The following is a 13754-nucleotide window of genomic DNA, read 5'->3' as shown; positions in this document are numbered from 1 at the left end:
CCACCACACTTTGAAAGCCACTGGCTTAGAATAATTAAAAAAAATAATAATAATTATTAATCCAAATTAAGGAAAAGAACATACATCCACATTATATTTCTTTCTATACTCTCCTAAATTTATAATCTGTGAAACTCTGGTAAAACTTTTATAAATGATTCAGAGGGCCCAGGTCAATTTATTTAATTTGGTTAAAGGGTTGACTAAAAGCTCCTTAATTTAAATATTTTTATAAAAGCATCTTTTGTATAAAACAATGGTAATTTTTTCATGTCATACCATAAAATCTCATCCAATATTAGGAAAAGTTTGCATTTAAACCATTAAATTTTTATATAGATAAATGTAAGCATATCTAGTAAAAAGACGACAAAAATAGACAACAGTTCTAGGAACTATTTCCTAAACAAATAAATTAGGAAAGATTTTAGTTTTGGGGACTGGTTTCCTTAAAAGTAAAATGAAATGTTTGGAATGGACAATGTCCGACAGCCTTTCCAGCTCCAAAACGTCTCAGTTTGAACTCTGTGGATTCACTCACGCCTGTGTCACAAAGAAGCTGGCCCCACCTCAGCTTGGCAGAGAGAGTAACCTGATGGAGGAACTCCCCAAACGTCTGCAGAAAGAATGACCTTTCAGTTTGCTGGTTATTAATTAACAAAGAGTTTCAAAATAGAAAATGACGGAAAGAATGAAATTTGACTGCCTGGAGCGTGTCTTCCCGCTCTTCTGCTGCACACTCACTCCTGTGATCTTTGAGTATTAATTGTAACAAAAGACAATGTTTTATTCCATTTAAAAACATCTTTGGTTCTTAGATTGGCAAGTGATGCGGCTGGTGACAGTCAGTGGATGGATCGGAAGTAGACGGCGGAGTTTGCTGCTGCTCAGTAGCAAAATTAATAAACACCTGAAAGAAATGATGAAAATAATTGTCAACTTATAAGAACACTCGACTTTTTGTTCTCCACTACTATAAGGAGGAACATCCTCTCAAAGACTGCCCAACTTTTCCTAAAAACCACAGATCATTCATTCATATCACCCCCTCTGAAATCACCATAAATAGTTAAGTCCATTGAGACCAAACTCCAGGAATGATAAACATTTCTGGACAATTAATAAATCACCTGGCAATTCTCCAGGTGAGCTTAAGCATGGCTTTAGAATGAAGTCGTGATTTAATTTTATATTCTGGTACTCTTAGTAAACCAAACACTTTTTTCCCAAAGTTAGCTATCACTCAGTTACAGTGGAGGCCCCTTAGTCATTTAGGGGGTAGGTAAAGTGGTGAAGGGAAGGTTAATGGGGCACGATTTTCCTACTGAATGCCCAATGTGATTATGAACAAAGGGAAGTCCTGCTGAGTACATACCTTAGTGGAGAGTAGACAATAAACAAACCTCCTAACACTCATCATCCTTATGAGAATTTTATAAAATCACACAGCAATTAATTAAAAGGAATGATGACCTCAAAAAGTAATCTGGCTAATTTTTAAATCAGCAGGGTTAGGCCCCAAGAACATACCAAAATGCAACCTGGTGAGTCCTTCAAGGTACTATACCTGTTCCAGAGTGGTTTGGTTAATGGAGTAATATTTGATATTCAGGAAGGTCTTATTATTCTCTAGAACTTTGAACAGGTCAGCTAAGCATTCCCATCCTTTTGGCACATGATATTCCAATAAATTAAGGCGCTGCCCCTAAAAGCCCAAAAGAAAAATTGTATCACATGATTAGAAATCATTAAACAAAACTGATCATACTATATTTACTTGCCAAATAAGTTATCTTTTTTCAAATCCCACATTGAAATACCAGCTAGGTGTGGGGGTCAGTTTTGTTAGTCTCCAATGAATGCTTATCGATGACAATTACCGTGAGGCATATTTGGTCAGTGGTATTCCCCTGGGTTGAGGTGCTGTTCTGCTCTTTTTCACCCCCACCTTGCCACAAGCATAGGCAAGACCTCTCTAAGGGATAAGAAGATGCCTAGCAATAGTTGAGAAGTAGGAAGTTAATGTGGCATAACAGAGACATGTGGAGGCACTCTGAACTTCACTGGGACTTGAGTTTAATTCCAAGTTGCCTTCACCACTATCTGAGCACTCTTGGTAAAATATTCAACCACTCTGAGCCTCATTTTCATATGTGCAAATGGAGACAACAGTAACTGCTTTATAGGGTCATTTAGAGTGGGACTTGAGCATGAATGCTTGTGTCTTGCACAGCATGCTTCTTACCTGGTAGGATTTTACTCAATGGTTTTTGTTGAAACCATAGATAGGGAATAGCTAGTTTATAGGCTACCACCTATTAGAAGTTATGATAAACTAGGATCACACAGTCATCCAAGAGAATTGTAGACGGTGCTCCCCAAATGTTAATGTGCATAGATATCACCTGGTCACCTTCTTAAAATGCAGATTTAGATTCAGTAGCCCGGGGACTGAGATTCTGCAGGTCTAACCAGCTCCCAGGTGATGAAGATGCTGCTGGTTCAGGGGTCACACTTTGCATCAAGTTTGTAGAGGATTACCATCCCAAGCACAGGACACTTCTTGTGAAATAATGCTGAAACCATTAAGCCTATAACCCCGCAGCAAACACATGGAAGAAGATAACTTTTACAATCTTCCATCCTGAACAAAAATGAGCTGTGCAATGGAGTTGTGCCCACAGATAAGGGGGTGATGAGTAACTACAGTCTGCCCTGGGCGACCCAATAAGTGGACAAGCAGACGTGTCCTTCACAGTGGTCAGGCAATATCCGCTGTCCATGCTATTTTTGGTGGGGAGGAGTGACCTATACTTTGCAATGAGGCCAAGACAATGGGCAGTATCTTATGACAGCAAAGAATTAAAACAGGAAAAAACACAAGTGCATTTATGAGACTTTTTTAGCTGAAAATAAAGAAGTAATGCAAAATATTAGCACTACCTTAAACTGGATTCCTGGAAAATAGAGCTTCAAGCAGTCAGAAATAGCGCCGTGTTGATTGGTTTCCTTACAGAGCCAAACCTTGACTGTATAACCATCACCAAACCTGAGAGTTGAATGAAATAAAAATATGGTTACTATTATACGGACCCTAACAGGTAAATTCTAATTTCATTTTCACAGGGAGGCAGTAAAAGAAATCCAAATCATTGGGAGACTTTGGATTCTCAGAAATATAATACTCAGAAATTAATTATAACTCAATTAAGCTGTTTGCTATAATTCATAGACACATACACTGATTTATCTTAAAAAAAAAAAATCAGCATATCCTGGAATCAACATCTATTTGATAAAAGAGGGCAGGTGAAAATGCAAACCGTGGAAGCAAAGTGCTGGGTTACAGAAGTCAGAGCTGGGCTGGAGACTAACCCTGAGAAGCATTACTGCTTCAAGGTCTGTAATGATTAAAGTGTGGCTGGGAAAGGATGAAAGGGAATACATGAGTAATTTAGCCAGACATTCATTTGTTTATCACGTAAAACAATTCTCCCAACTGTACTTCAACCCAGCAGGTCCAGTGACTGCAGGGGAAGCTGTTGGCCCGAGAGGCACTGTTCCTAACATTGCAGTTGTAGATGCTAGCTCCAGTGGTGTCTGAGCAATGTGAGGTTATATTCACACCGTAGAGCAATCTCAAATAGGAACTTCCAAGAATTTGTGAGGCTTCCAAAAACTTTTTATGTTTGTTATTCTACTGCATATCCCAGGTGCTTAGCATGGTGTCGGGCACATGACAGCACCTCAATAAATTTCTGTTGAATAAAAACAAATACATGAACGGATCATGACGACAGCAATTTTTGTTGGTTTTGTTCACTGATCTATCTACCCCAAGTACCTAGAACTAGTAAGTATTAGTTGAATGAATGAATGAATGAATGGTATGCCCAGAGCCTTACAACCACCTTCATTAACAAACTATTGCTGAGAAAAATGTGTTACATTCAAGTAAACTTTCCCTAAGTAAGTTGACCCTAATAGGTTTATGGTCAAATCATTTTTCAGGTGAATCTACCTGGTGAAAAAGAGGGCCCAATATAATGAGACCTTGTTTCAGTGACATGGATCACCCTTGCAAACACTTCCTGAAATCCTAGTCTGGGTCCCATTTTCCTGCCTTCTGCCCTGATTTCACATCCCCTGAGATCTGTGTGTGGCCCCAACTGCCTCCCATCATTTAGAGTTGATGGTTTCGAATTGATTCATGGCTGAGAGGTTGTTGAGGAAATTGACAAAAGATAAATGAAAGCAGACAGAGAAGCACCTCCCTAGCGCTTCTGCTCAGTCATCTCTAAGAATTTCTGAAGGCCACCGAGTGGGTCAGCCCAGGAGGTATGTGTTTTGGTCACTCCTCTTCTGCTCAGGAGGATGTGTCCGACACTGTGCTGCTGACTAACAAGGGTCACTAACTCCATCTTCACCAAATTCCCCCAAATGGGTATGTGTTTCATGTCTCACGTGGGGAAGAGACTGAGGCCCAGACAGCTGAAGGGGCTTCCCACGGTGAGGCACATGTGTGCAGTGTGAGCTACCTCTCTTCAGAGAGCTCTCAGCTGCGTCTGTTCATAAAGTTGGACATCCTGGGTGGGTGTTTCAGGAGGGAGATACATTTCTGGTCTGGTGGTTGTTATGGTTCTGAGGGCGTGGCATAATGCAGTGTTTGTGCTACGGACTCTGGATCCACATGGACCATCTGGGTTTGAATCCAGCTCCTCCCTCCATGCACTAGATGTGTGATCCTGGGGACTGAACTTTTCTCACCTCTGTTGCCTCATCTAGGAAATGGGCTAATAATACCAGCTGCCTGATACGAGTGTTAGAAAACTGAATGAATTAATCCTTGCAAATCACTTGGGACAGCATCGGGCATGAGTAAATAAACAAACACACAGTGAAATTTAGGTTCTGCACAGGATGTGACCAAAATGGAAGAACGCTTTCTTCGGTGTGAAGAAGCTCCCAATTTATTTGGGGAACTTAGATAAAAGCAGATGAAACAATTAGAACATGAATCTGAAGCACTTACTACATAAAAATACAGTGGTGTGGGGCAACAGTAAGCAGACATACGACCTCACTCTTTTACGGACATTAGGATCCACTTTCACCACTAACAAAACTGCAGCCCTATGGGCATATTTTGCCAATGTATTTTGAAAAACTCATGCTAAATTCCAATAACTGTCTAATAAATTCTCACCATAAGTAGGTATATATATTAATATTTAAATTATTTTAAAATGAAGTTTTATTTGAACTAAGCCACTTCCAGCTTTACTCTAGAGAATTTAAATTATACAGTTCTTTAAAAAAAAAAAAAAAAAAACTGAACAGAAAATCTTCCTGAAACAGGTTGGCAAATTTCTCAAGATCTTTCTAGAATAGTCAATAAGACCTCTGGACAGAAAACTCTAAAAGCATGGCATCTTCAGTAACTAAGAGAATCTTTGTAGATTATCAAATTCGTTTATAATGCAAGTATCTTATTTATATTAGCTTTATTTTCTCATTTCTGCCTATAACCTATACATTTACGTCAATGATCTAAATTCTACAAAGGATTTATTTGATTTGTATACTTTCCACAATCTAAAAGCTTTCAAAGAAGCCAAGAATCATTCGTTTATATATTCATTCACTGGTCTAACATTTCTAGATAACTCATTATGTCCACATCATTTGCATAGGCAGTGATCACATAATGATAAATAAATAGCATTATCTGCCGGTAAAGGTACCTATAAGAAAAATTCAACCACTGTTTCTGATACATTTTGGTACCACAAACATTAAATGTGAAATATGTAATAAATGTGAAAATAGAAGAACAAGCAATGTAATAGTGGAATAATAAACATACACGCATATATTTTAAAAGCCAGACATCTCCAGAGTACAGTGAGAGAGTGATGAGGGGTTAGCCGAGTGAGGGATAGAAAGCAAACGCTTATGTGAGCCCTTGACTGATGTGCAGCTGGCAGCCCTGTAGTAGGAACTTCCTCTTGTCATCTCAGTCCTCACAGTGACCCTACCAACGGAGGAGGAAACCAAGAGAGCAAACTGAGCAAATTAGTACTATCGGGGAGGCACTGAGCACACAGTACCCCATTTAATCCCCAGAGATTTCAATGTTGCTGCTTCTGTCTCTATTTTGCAGGGAAGAAACAGAGGAGGTCAGGTAACTTGCTCAAGGTCACGCAACTCAGAGAGAATGGAGGGGGGCGCAGGCTCAACACTGGTCTGTGGAGGTCAAACTCCAGCGTGTAGCAGGATCTTGCCTAATGGTCCACGCTCACGGCATTCTTTAAGGCTTTCACATCAAGCAGCTCATTTTACTCATACAACCACCTTGTGCACAGAATAGAACAGATGGCGTTTCTTCTTTATAAAATGTAAAACTGTGATGTCTAAAGAGGTCTAGAGATTTTTCACTGTCACTCAGCTTATGATTGGCAGAGATGGGATAAACCTGGCCTTCTTACTCCAAAACCATGTCTCTTCATCTCAAGAGTCCTTTATTATTTCAACTTCAGTTAAGTTTGGTTCGGAAAACTTTCTAATCATTGCATATGCAAATCAGAATGGCTGGGAGGATTATGGATTGAAGATATTAACATAAAGAGAGCCTCTGACAAACAACAAATAAAAGCAGCATTTGGCAACTGGCACCAGCATTCCTCCTGAGGAAGACACTGTCTTTGAAAAAAACCTCCATGAGCTTCTAAGTTTAAAGGCAAGATCTCAGCGGGTTGATGACACAGCATCACAATAAAGAGAAGCTTGATCCATATCAATACACCTCTCTCCATGACGATTCCTCTCTATGGCCAAGATATCACTTTCTTTTTCTTTTTTTTTTTTTTTTTTTTTTTTTTTAATTTTATTTATTTATTTTTTATTTTTTATTTTTTTTAATTTATGTTTATCGCAGTAACATTGGTGTATAACATTGTAAAAATTTCAGGTGTACATCATTGTACTTCTATTTCTGCATAGATTACATCACATTCACCACCAAAATACTAATTACAACCCATCACCACACACATGTACCGAATTATCCCTTTCACCCTCCTCCCTCCCCCCTTCCCCTCTGGTAACCACCAATCCAACCTCTGTCCCTATGTGTTTGTTTATTGTTGTTATTATCTACTACTTAATGAAGGAAATCATAGGGTATTTGACCTTCTCCCTCTGACTTATCACTTTCTTAAATGACTCTGCTAGCCACAGATCCAGAATTCAGAGTGTGGGTCAAAGCTGTCACTAGGAAAGGCCAACAGGACTGTCTCAGAACTTAGGAGACCACGCTAGCTTCAAAACTAGAAGACTTCCATCCAGAGTCAAACTCCTTAGCTCAGTCCACCAGGCTCTCCATGATCTGAAGAGGCCTCTATGACCTCTCTTCAGTCTGCCCTCACCAGATTTCCTTTCCTCCACTCGTTTGACACATTTATTTAGTGTTCAGTGTGCAATGCCCTATTCTGGGTATGGAGGCCTTTGCCTCAGAAGCTCTTGAGGAATGGGGATAACTTTTCCTTGTGCATCCAAGTGTGTGTAGCATCCTTCTATAGTATCAGCTATTACAGTAGAGCCACTTGACAGCAAGACTCCTAGACTCTTCTGCTGGAGCCCAGTTCATATTTGAGAAATTAATGAATGGATTAAATTCCTTGTTAGAGTTTGAAGTAATGGAAACAATATTTCTTTCCTAACTGAACAGCAATATGTACTGAATATTTCTATAATTTTCCTTTCCTTTTGGAATAATTGAAAAGGACCATTTTAAAGCATGGTGCAATAGCCAAGTTAGCAGGATAGAAAGACAGGTGCCCTCATCTCCAGCACTATACTATTTTCACCCACCAAACAAGCACCAGAGACCATTTTTTTCTGGGTGTTGGGATTATAGCTATAAGATACAGTCCCTCATGCAGCCCCTTGTGTTTTTTCACGATCTCTGAACATTTTCCTTCATTTCAGAAATACCCTATAATCCAGATAGATAAAACATAATTTTTAAAGGTGACAATATTACTAGCAATTTTCTATATTTCTCAATCTTGACAAATAGGCATTTCTTTTGGTTTTTTTCCTTTTTATTTTTAAAGAGAATGTCAGGATATAAATGGAACTGTTATCCATGAAGTTGAAATCCTGACACCATGATTTCCACTCTGAGTAACAGAAGAAAACTCTTGTTTAGAGCATGGAGGAATCCCCAAAAGTTCTTTATTGTTGAAATAAATTGTCGATGTGATTTTCTGGTTAATAGAAGAATAACAAAAGCTCCTAAATGTGTAACAATCCTCCTGCATAAAAGTGAGGGACAATAAGACAATAAAAATCAATGAGCAGGCTGGTTCAATTTAGTAGAAAGCCACAAAAGCCATCTGAAAACAAAAAACACAGGTGGTCTTATCATTCTGTAGGACCCTATGCATAGCCCCTGTTGAATCTTACTTAATAAGAGAACACAGGCCCTAAAATGGAAATGCTACCAAGTGGCACGTTTTCCTACAGCAAATAAAATCCAAAGCCTGATAGACAAAGAGAATGACATTTTTGTGGGTTGAGTGTCCATCCATCCAGGGTGACATAAGCACCAGAAGGGAAAAGTCTTTGGGAAAGAGAAATGTTTTTAGCAGATCAATTGATGTCCTGTCACATCAGACATCTTAATATGGCCAACACTGGGGTCTCACTGCTGTTCAAGTCAGCCACCAAGCTGTTCTCACACCACAGTCACGTCAAAAGGCAGTGGAACTAAGTAGTCATGCTCATCCTGATTTTTCTCTCTGAGGCTACCAACATAATTAATCAAACACCCCATGGAAGAAGACCATGGCAATCTACTTTCTGGTTTTATGAGTGCCGCCCAGAGAGAAGCCCAGGAGGGAGAGACCTGAGGTGGAAAACACCATTATTAAGATGGTAACCTTCAAAGCCAGCACACCTTCTCAGCTGCCATCTGTGCAAAGATCACAGCTTTGTAAAGTACTTCAGCAGGGGGGAAGGAATTCTGCTACAGGCACACAAGCAAATGCACGTTATTCCATTTGGTTGTGGTTTGAAGCCTTTTGGGGGATGATGGTCCTTTTGGAACGTGTGATTAAACCTCTTCTGCATTCAGTTTCAGAGGGAGTGTAGTCAGATCCCATGTAATATACCCTTTAAAAAATAATGGAATAATAAGTAAAATGGATGATTTTCTTAGCAGAGAGGAATTGCTTTAAGGAGCAGCCTCCTTCCCCTTGTTGAGAAAATGCTTCAATAAGCCAGATTCAGGCTGAAAGTCTCTGGGGCCTACATGTGGCTGGAACTTGCCAGCTGGACACCAGGGTGAGGATGGGTTGCCAGCCAGGGGAGCCGAGAGAAGAAGCAATAGAGAACGCAGGATGTGGCCAGGTGGACGGAAAGCCAGAGCACCGTGATGATCTTCCCCTCAGCCTCATCTTCAACAAACATCAGGAAAGTGATACGTTCACACAATACTTGAGACAAATGTGCCTGTGTGTGTGTGTTGGGGGGCGGGGGGGCGTTAATAATGAGAGGGCCACACGGCTGGACTGACCTGGCTCCCAGACCCAGGCAGCAAGCACTCAGGTGGGACCTTGCAGATACAAAGACAGGATGGGGCACACAGACAACACAACGTCCCAGGAATTCACAGAACCCTTGGAGCAAGGGTCTCTGAACCCTCACTGCGTGAAATTGGTAAGGTTTTCCTAAGTCTCCCGTGAGCAAAGTAGACCTTGGTGATTTATGGATTACAAAAATAAATCATCAAGACAGTGAATGTTTTCCAAATATTACTCTGGATCCCTCTAAACACAAATTAAAAACTAGATGATCTGTAACAAAGAAAATGTTAATTGGGATCAGCTTTTCCACAATACAACATGTAGATGTGTATATTTAAGGTGACTCTCTGGTTTCTCTGTAAACAATTGTGTTAGACTGATTTTCTAGATAGAGTCTGATCAAAAGACTGGTACTTGCCCTTATGCAATGGCATTTAATCACTCAAATATGCTTTTATAAGCAACAACATTAAAATTATAAACGCTTATAATAATGAGAGGAGAGCAGGGGCTGTGTCTCCAATGAGAGGAGATACAAGGAAATCAGATATCTAAAAAGGCCTCAGAAACAGTCAACGTAGACTCCTCATTTTAAGGTCACAGTCACTTCAGGTGTAGGTATAAAACCAGCACAAAGTGGATGTAAATATATGCTTTTGAAAGAGGATGGCCAGACTTCCCGCATGACAGTGTGAGGAGCTCTGTCAACCCATTCAGCAGAAAGGATAAAAAGCAACCATTTAAAGTCTCCAGAAACAGTCTTTAGGGCATACAGCAAGTGAAAAAACATTTACTCAAAAAGTCTATTAAAACTGAGTAAGAACAGCAAGATTTCGTGGTATCTGACCTGAGAACTGCTCCCTGCCTCCCACCGCCAGCCCAGCAAGATGGAAACTCCACTTCAGACTGGTGCTTACAAGAATACAGGGCTCCCTCTTCCCCAGCTCCCAGTCAGAGGACTATCTTCCTGGGAGGAGCAGAATGTCAGCATTCTCTATCTTTCCCCAGCTACCTGTTGCTGAGACTAAATTCCAGAAAAATGCAACAAAGAGTTGGGAGCTCCCTTCTTCTGCCTAGCCCTCATTCATGGCATGGAGCTCTACCTTGGGTGTGACCCCACTGAGAATACTGGGGCCCAGGTCACCCTTTCCTCTGGCTCATGAAGCAGTGGTTCCACACCTGAAGAGGCACACTGAGGAAGACCTGAAGCTACTATCCAACCTGCTCCATCGAGCACTCAGCTCCTAAAGCAGTGTTGTAACAAAAGCTATAAATATATACCTGCTCTTCTTTCTTCTAACAGCTTCTTTAAAAACACAAAAATTATACCAAGTAATAATTATAATAACCTATTACTGAGTCTGCAACATTTATAAATGTAATATATATAACCAGAATAAAACCAAGAAGGGGAAAAGGTATGAGAAGGTAACATATCTATATCTCCTTGGCATTAAGTTAGCTTAAATTTGAAGCTAATTCTGATGAGTTAAGATGTATATGATAAGCCCTACAGCAACCACTAAGGACATAACTAGACATATATATAGTGTAAAAATCACTAAGAAATTAAGATACTATGTTAGAAGATAATCACTTGATGCAAAAAAAGCAGTAAAGGAGGAATAGTGAAGCAAAAGAAACATGAAGATATGCAGAAAATAAAAAGTGAAATGGCAGATATAAATCTGACTATATCAATAATAACATTAAATGTGAGTGGATTAAACAATTCATGCAAAAGGCAGTGATGGTCAGACCAGAAAAGATCCAAAAATATGCCATCTACAAGAGATACATTTTAGATTCAAAAATACAAATAGATTGAAAATAAAAGGATAGAAAAAGATATGTCATGCAAACTGCAACAACAATAAAGTAGGCATCACTATACTAATATGACACAAAGTAGAGTTTAAAACAAAAATATCACTGGGGCCGGCCCCGTGGCTTAGCAGTTAAGTGTGTGTGCTCCGCTACTGGCGGCCTGGGTTCGGATCCGGGTGCGCACTGACGCACCGCTTGTCCGGCCATGCTGAGGCGGCGTCCCACATACAGCAACTAGAAGGATGTGCAACTATGACATACAACTATCTACTGGGGCTTTGGGGAGAAAAAGGGAAAAAAAAGAAAAGAGAGAGAGAGAGAGAGAAGGATTGGCAATAGTTGTTAGCTCAGGGCCAGTCTTCCTCAGCAAAAAGAAGAGGATTGGCATGGATGTTAGCTCTGGGCTGATCTTCCTCACAAAAAAAAAAATCACTGAAGAAAAAAAGGGAAATTTTATAATGATACAAGGGTTAATCCTCTATCAAGAAAATATAACAATTATATACATATATGTACCTAATAATAGATCACCAAAATACATGAAGAAAAAACTCACAGAACTGAAGGAAGAAATAGACAATTAAACAATAATAGTGGAAAGAGCAACCTGGCAGAAGATCAATGAGGAAATAGCAGATCTTAACAACACTATAAACCAACAAGAACTAAAAGGCATCTATAAAACCTTCACCAAACAGCAGCAGAATATACATTATTCTCAAGTACACACGGAACATTCTCCAGGATAGACCACATAGAAGGTCATAAAACAACCTTCAACAAATTTAAATATTTTCTGATCATGATGGAATGAAATTAGAAATAAATTATAGAAAAACTTTGGAAAACTAACAAATATGTAGAAATTAAAATCTTCTCAATAACCAAGGTGGTAAAGAATAAATCACAAGGAAAATCAGAAAATACTTTGAGATAAATGGAAATAACTCAAAATACCAAAGGTTTGGGGTTCTGCTAAAGTATTGCCTAGAAGAAAATGTATAGTTTTCAGTGCTTATATTAAAAAATAAAAAAGATCAAAAACCAACCTAATCTACCACCAAAGACATGGTAAAAGAAAAGCAAACTAAACCTCAAGCAAGAAGGAAGGAAATAATAAAGATTTGAGTGGAAATTAATGAGATAGACAATAGAAAAGCAATAGAGACAATCAATGAAAAAAAAAGCTGGCTCTTTGAAACGCTCAGCAAAACTGACAAACTTTTAGCTATACTGGCCAAGCAAAAAAGACAGAAGATTCAAATCACTAGACTGAGAATTAAAGATAAGACATTACTATAAACCTTATAAAAATAAAAAGGATTATAGAGGAATACTATGAACTATTGTATTTCAATATATTATATAAATTAGATGAAATGGACACATTCCTAGAAAGATAAAAACTACTAAAACTGACTCAAGAAGAAAAAGACAATATAGACTTACAACAAGTAAACAAATTGAATTAATAATTTAAAAACTATCCATAAACAAAAAATGCCAGGCCTAGATGGCTTCACTGGTGAATTCTAACCAACATTTAAAGAAAAATTAATATCAAGTCTTCAAAAATTCTTCCAAAAATGTCAAAAGGAGGAACACTTCCCAGCTTATCCTATGAGGCCACTACTACCGTGTTATCAAACCAGATAAAGGCATCAGAATAGGAAAAAAAATTAAAAACTATAGACTAATATCTATTATGAACATGGACACAAAAATGCTCAACAAAATACTAGCAAACTGAATATGATAACATAAAAAAAAATTGTATACTATGACCAAGTGGGATTTATCCCAGGGATGCAAGGTTGGTTTATCATTTGAAAATTAGCTAATGTAATACACAATATGATCGTCTCAATAGATGCATGGAAAGCATTTGACAAAATCTAACATTATTTTATGATAACAACACTCAACAAAATAGGAATAGAAGAGAAGTTTCTCACTAAGGGCAATAAGGAAAACCCACAATTAACATAAGACTTGATAAAAAAACTAGAAGCTCTCCTCCTAAGGTCAGGAAAAAGATGAGGGTGTCCACTCTCACACCATCTATTTGACATTTTACTGAAAACTGTACCCAGAGCAATTAGGCAAGAAAAAGAAAAAGAAGGCATCCATGTTGGAAAGGAAGAAGTAAAACTATATCCATAAATGGCATGATCGTGTATATAGAAATGCCTAAGGAATCCACTAAATACTGTTAGAACTAATAAATGAGTTCAGCAAGGCTGCAAGATACAAGCAATGTACAAAAATTACTTGTATTTTTACACATTTGCAATGAACAATCCAAAAATTAAGTTAAGAAACAACTCCATTTATAAT

The 13754-nt window shown here is 38.6% G+C and overlaps 1 protein-coding gene across 1 annotated transcript in view; it reads right to left on the bottom strand.

The window, feature by feature from the left end:
• Positions 1–317: 317 nt before the first annotated feature.
• The window catches only part of ABCA13 (ATP binding cassette subfamily A member 13), a 420155-nt gene continuing 406718 nt past the window's right edge, over positions 318–13754 (bottom strand). The window contains 3 exon segments of the mRNA XM_004438384.2: positions 318–910; positions 1568–1705; positions 2944–3049. Of these exon segments, the coding sequence (XP_004438441.2) occupies positions 815–910; positions 1568–1705; positions 2944–3049 (340 nt within the window). The 3' untranslated portion in view covers positions 318–814.

The sequence above is a fragment of the Ceratotherium simum genome, chromosome 1, assembly GCF_057802395.1.
Source record: "Ceratotherium simum simum isolate JZ-2026a chromosome 1, ASM5780239v1, whole genome shotgun sequence".
NCBI classification, from domain to species: domain Eukaryota; kingdom Metazoa; phylum Chordata; class Mammalia; order Perissodactyla; family Rhinocerotidae; genus Ceratotherium; species Ceratotherium simum.
This window is presented reverse-complemented; position numbering and strand designations above follow the sequence as displayed.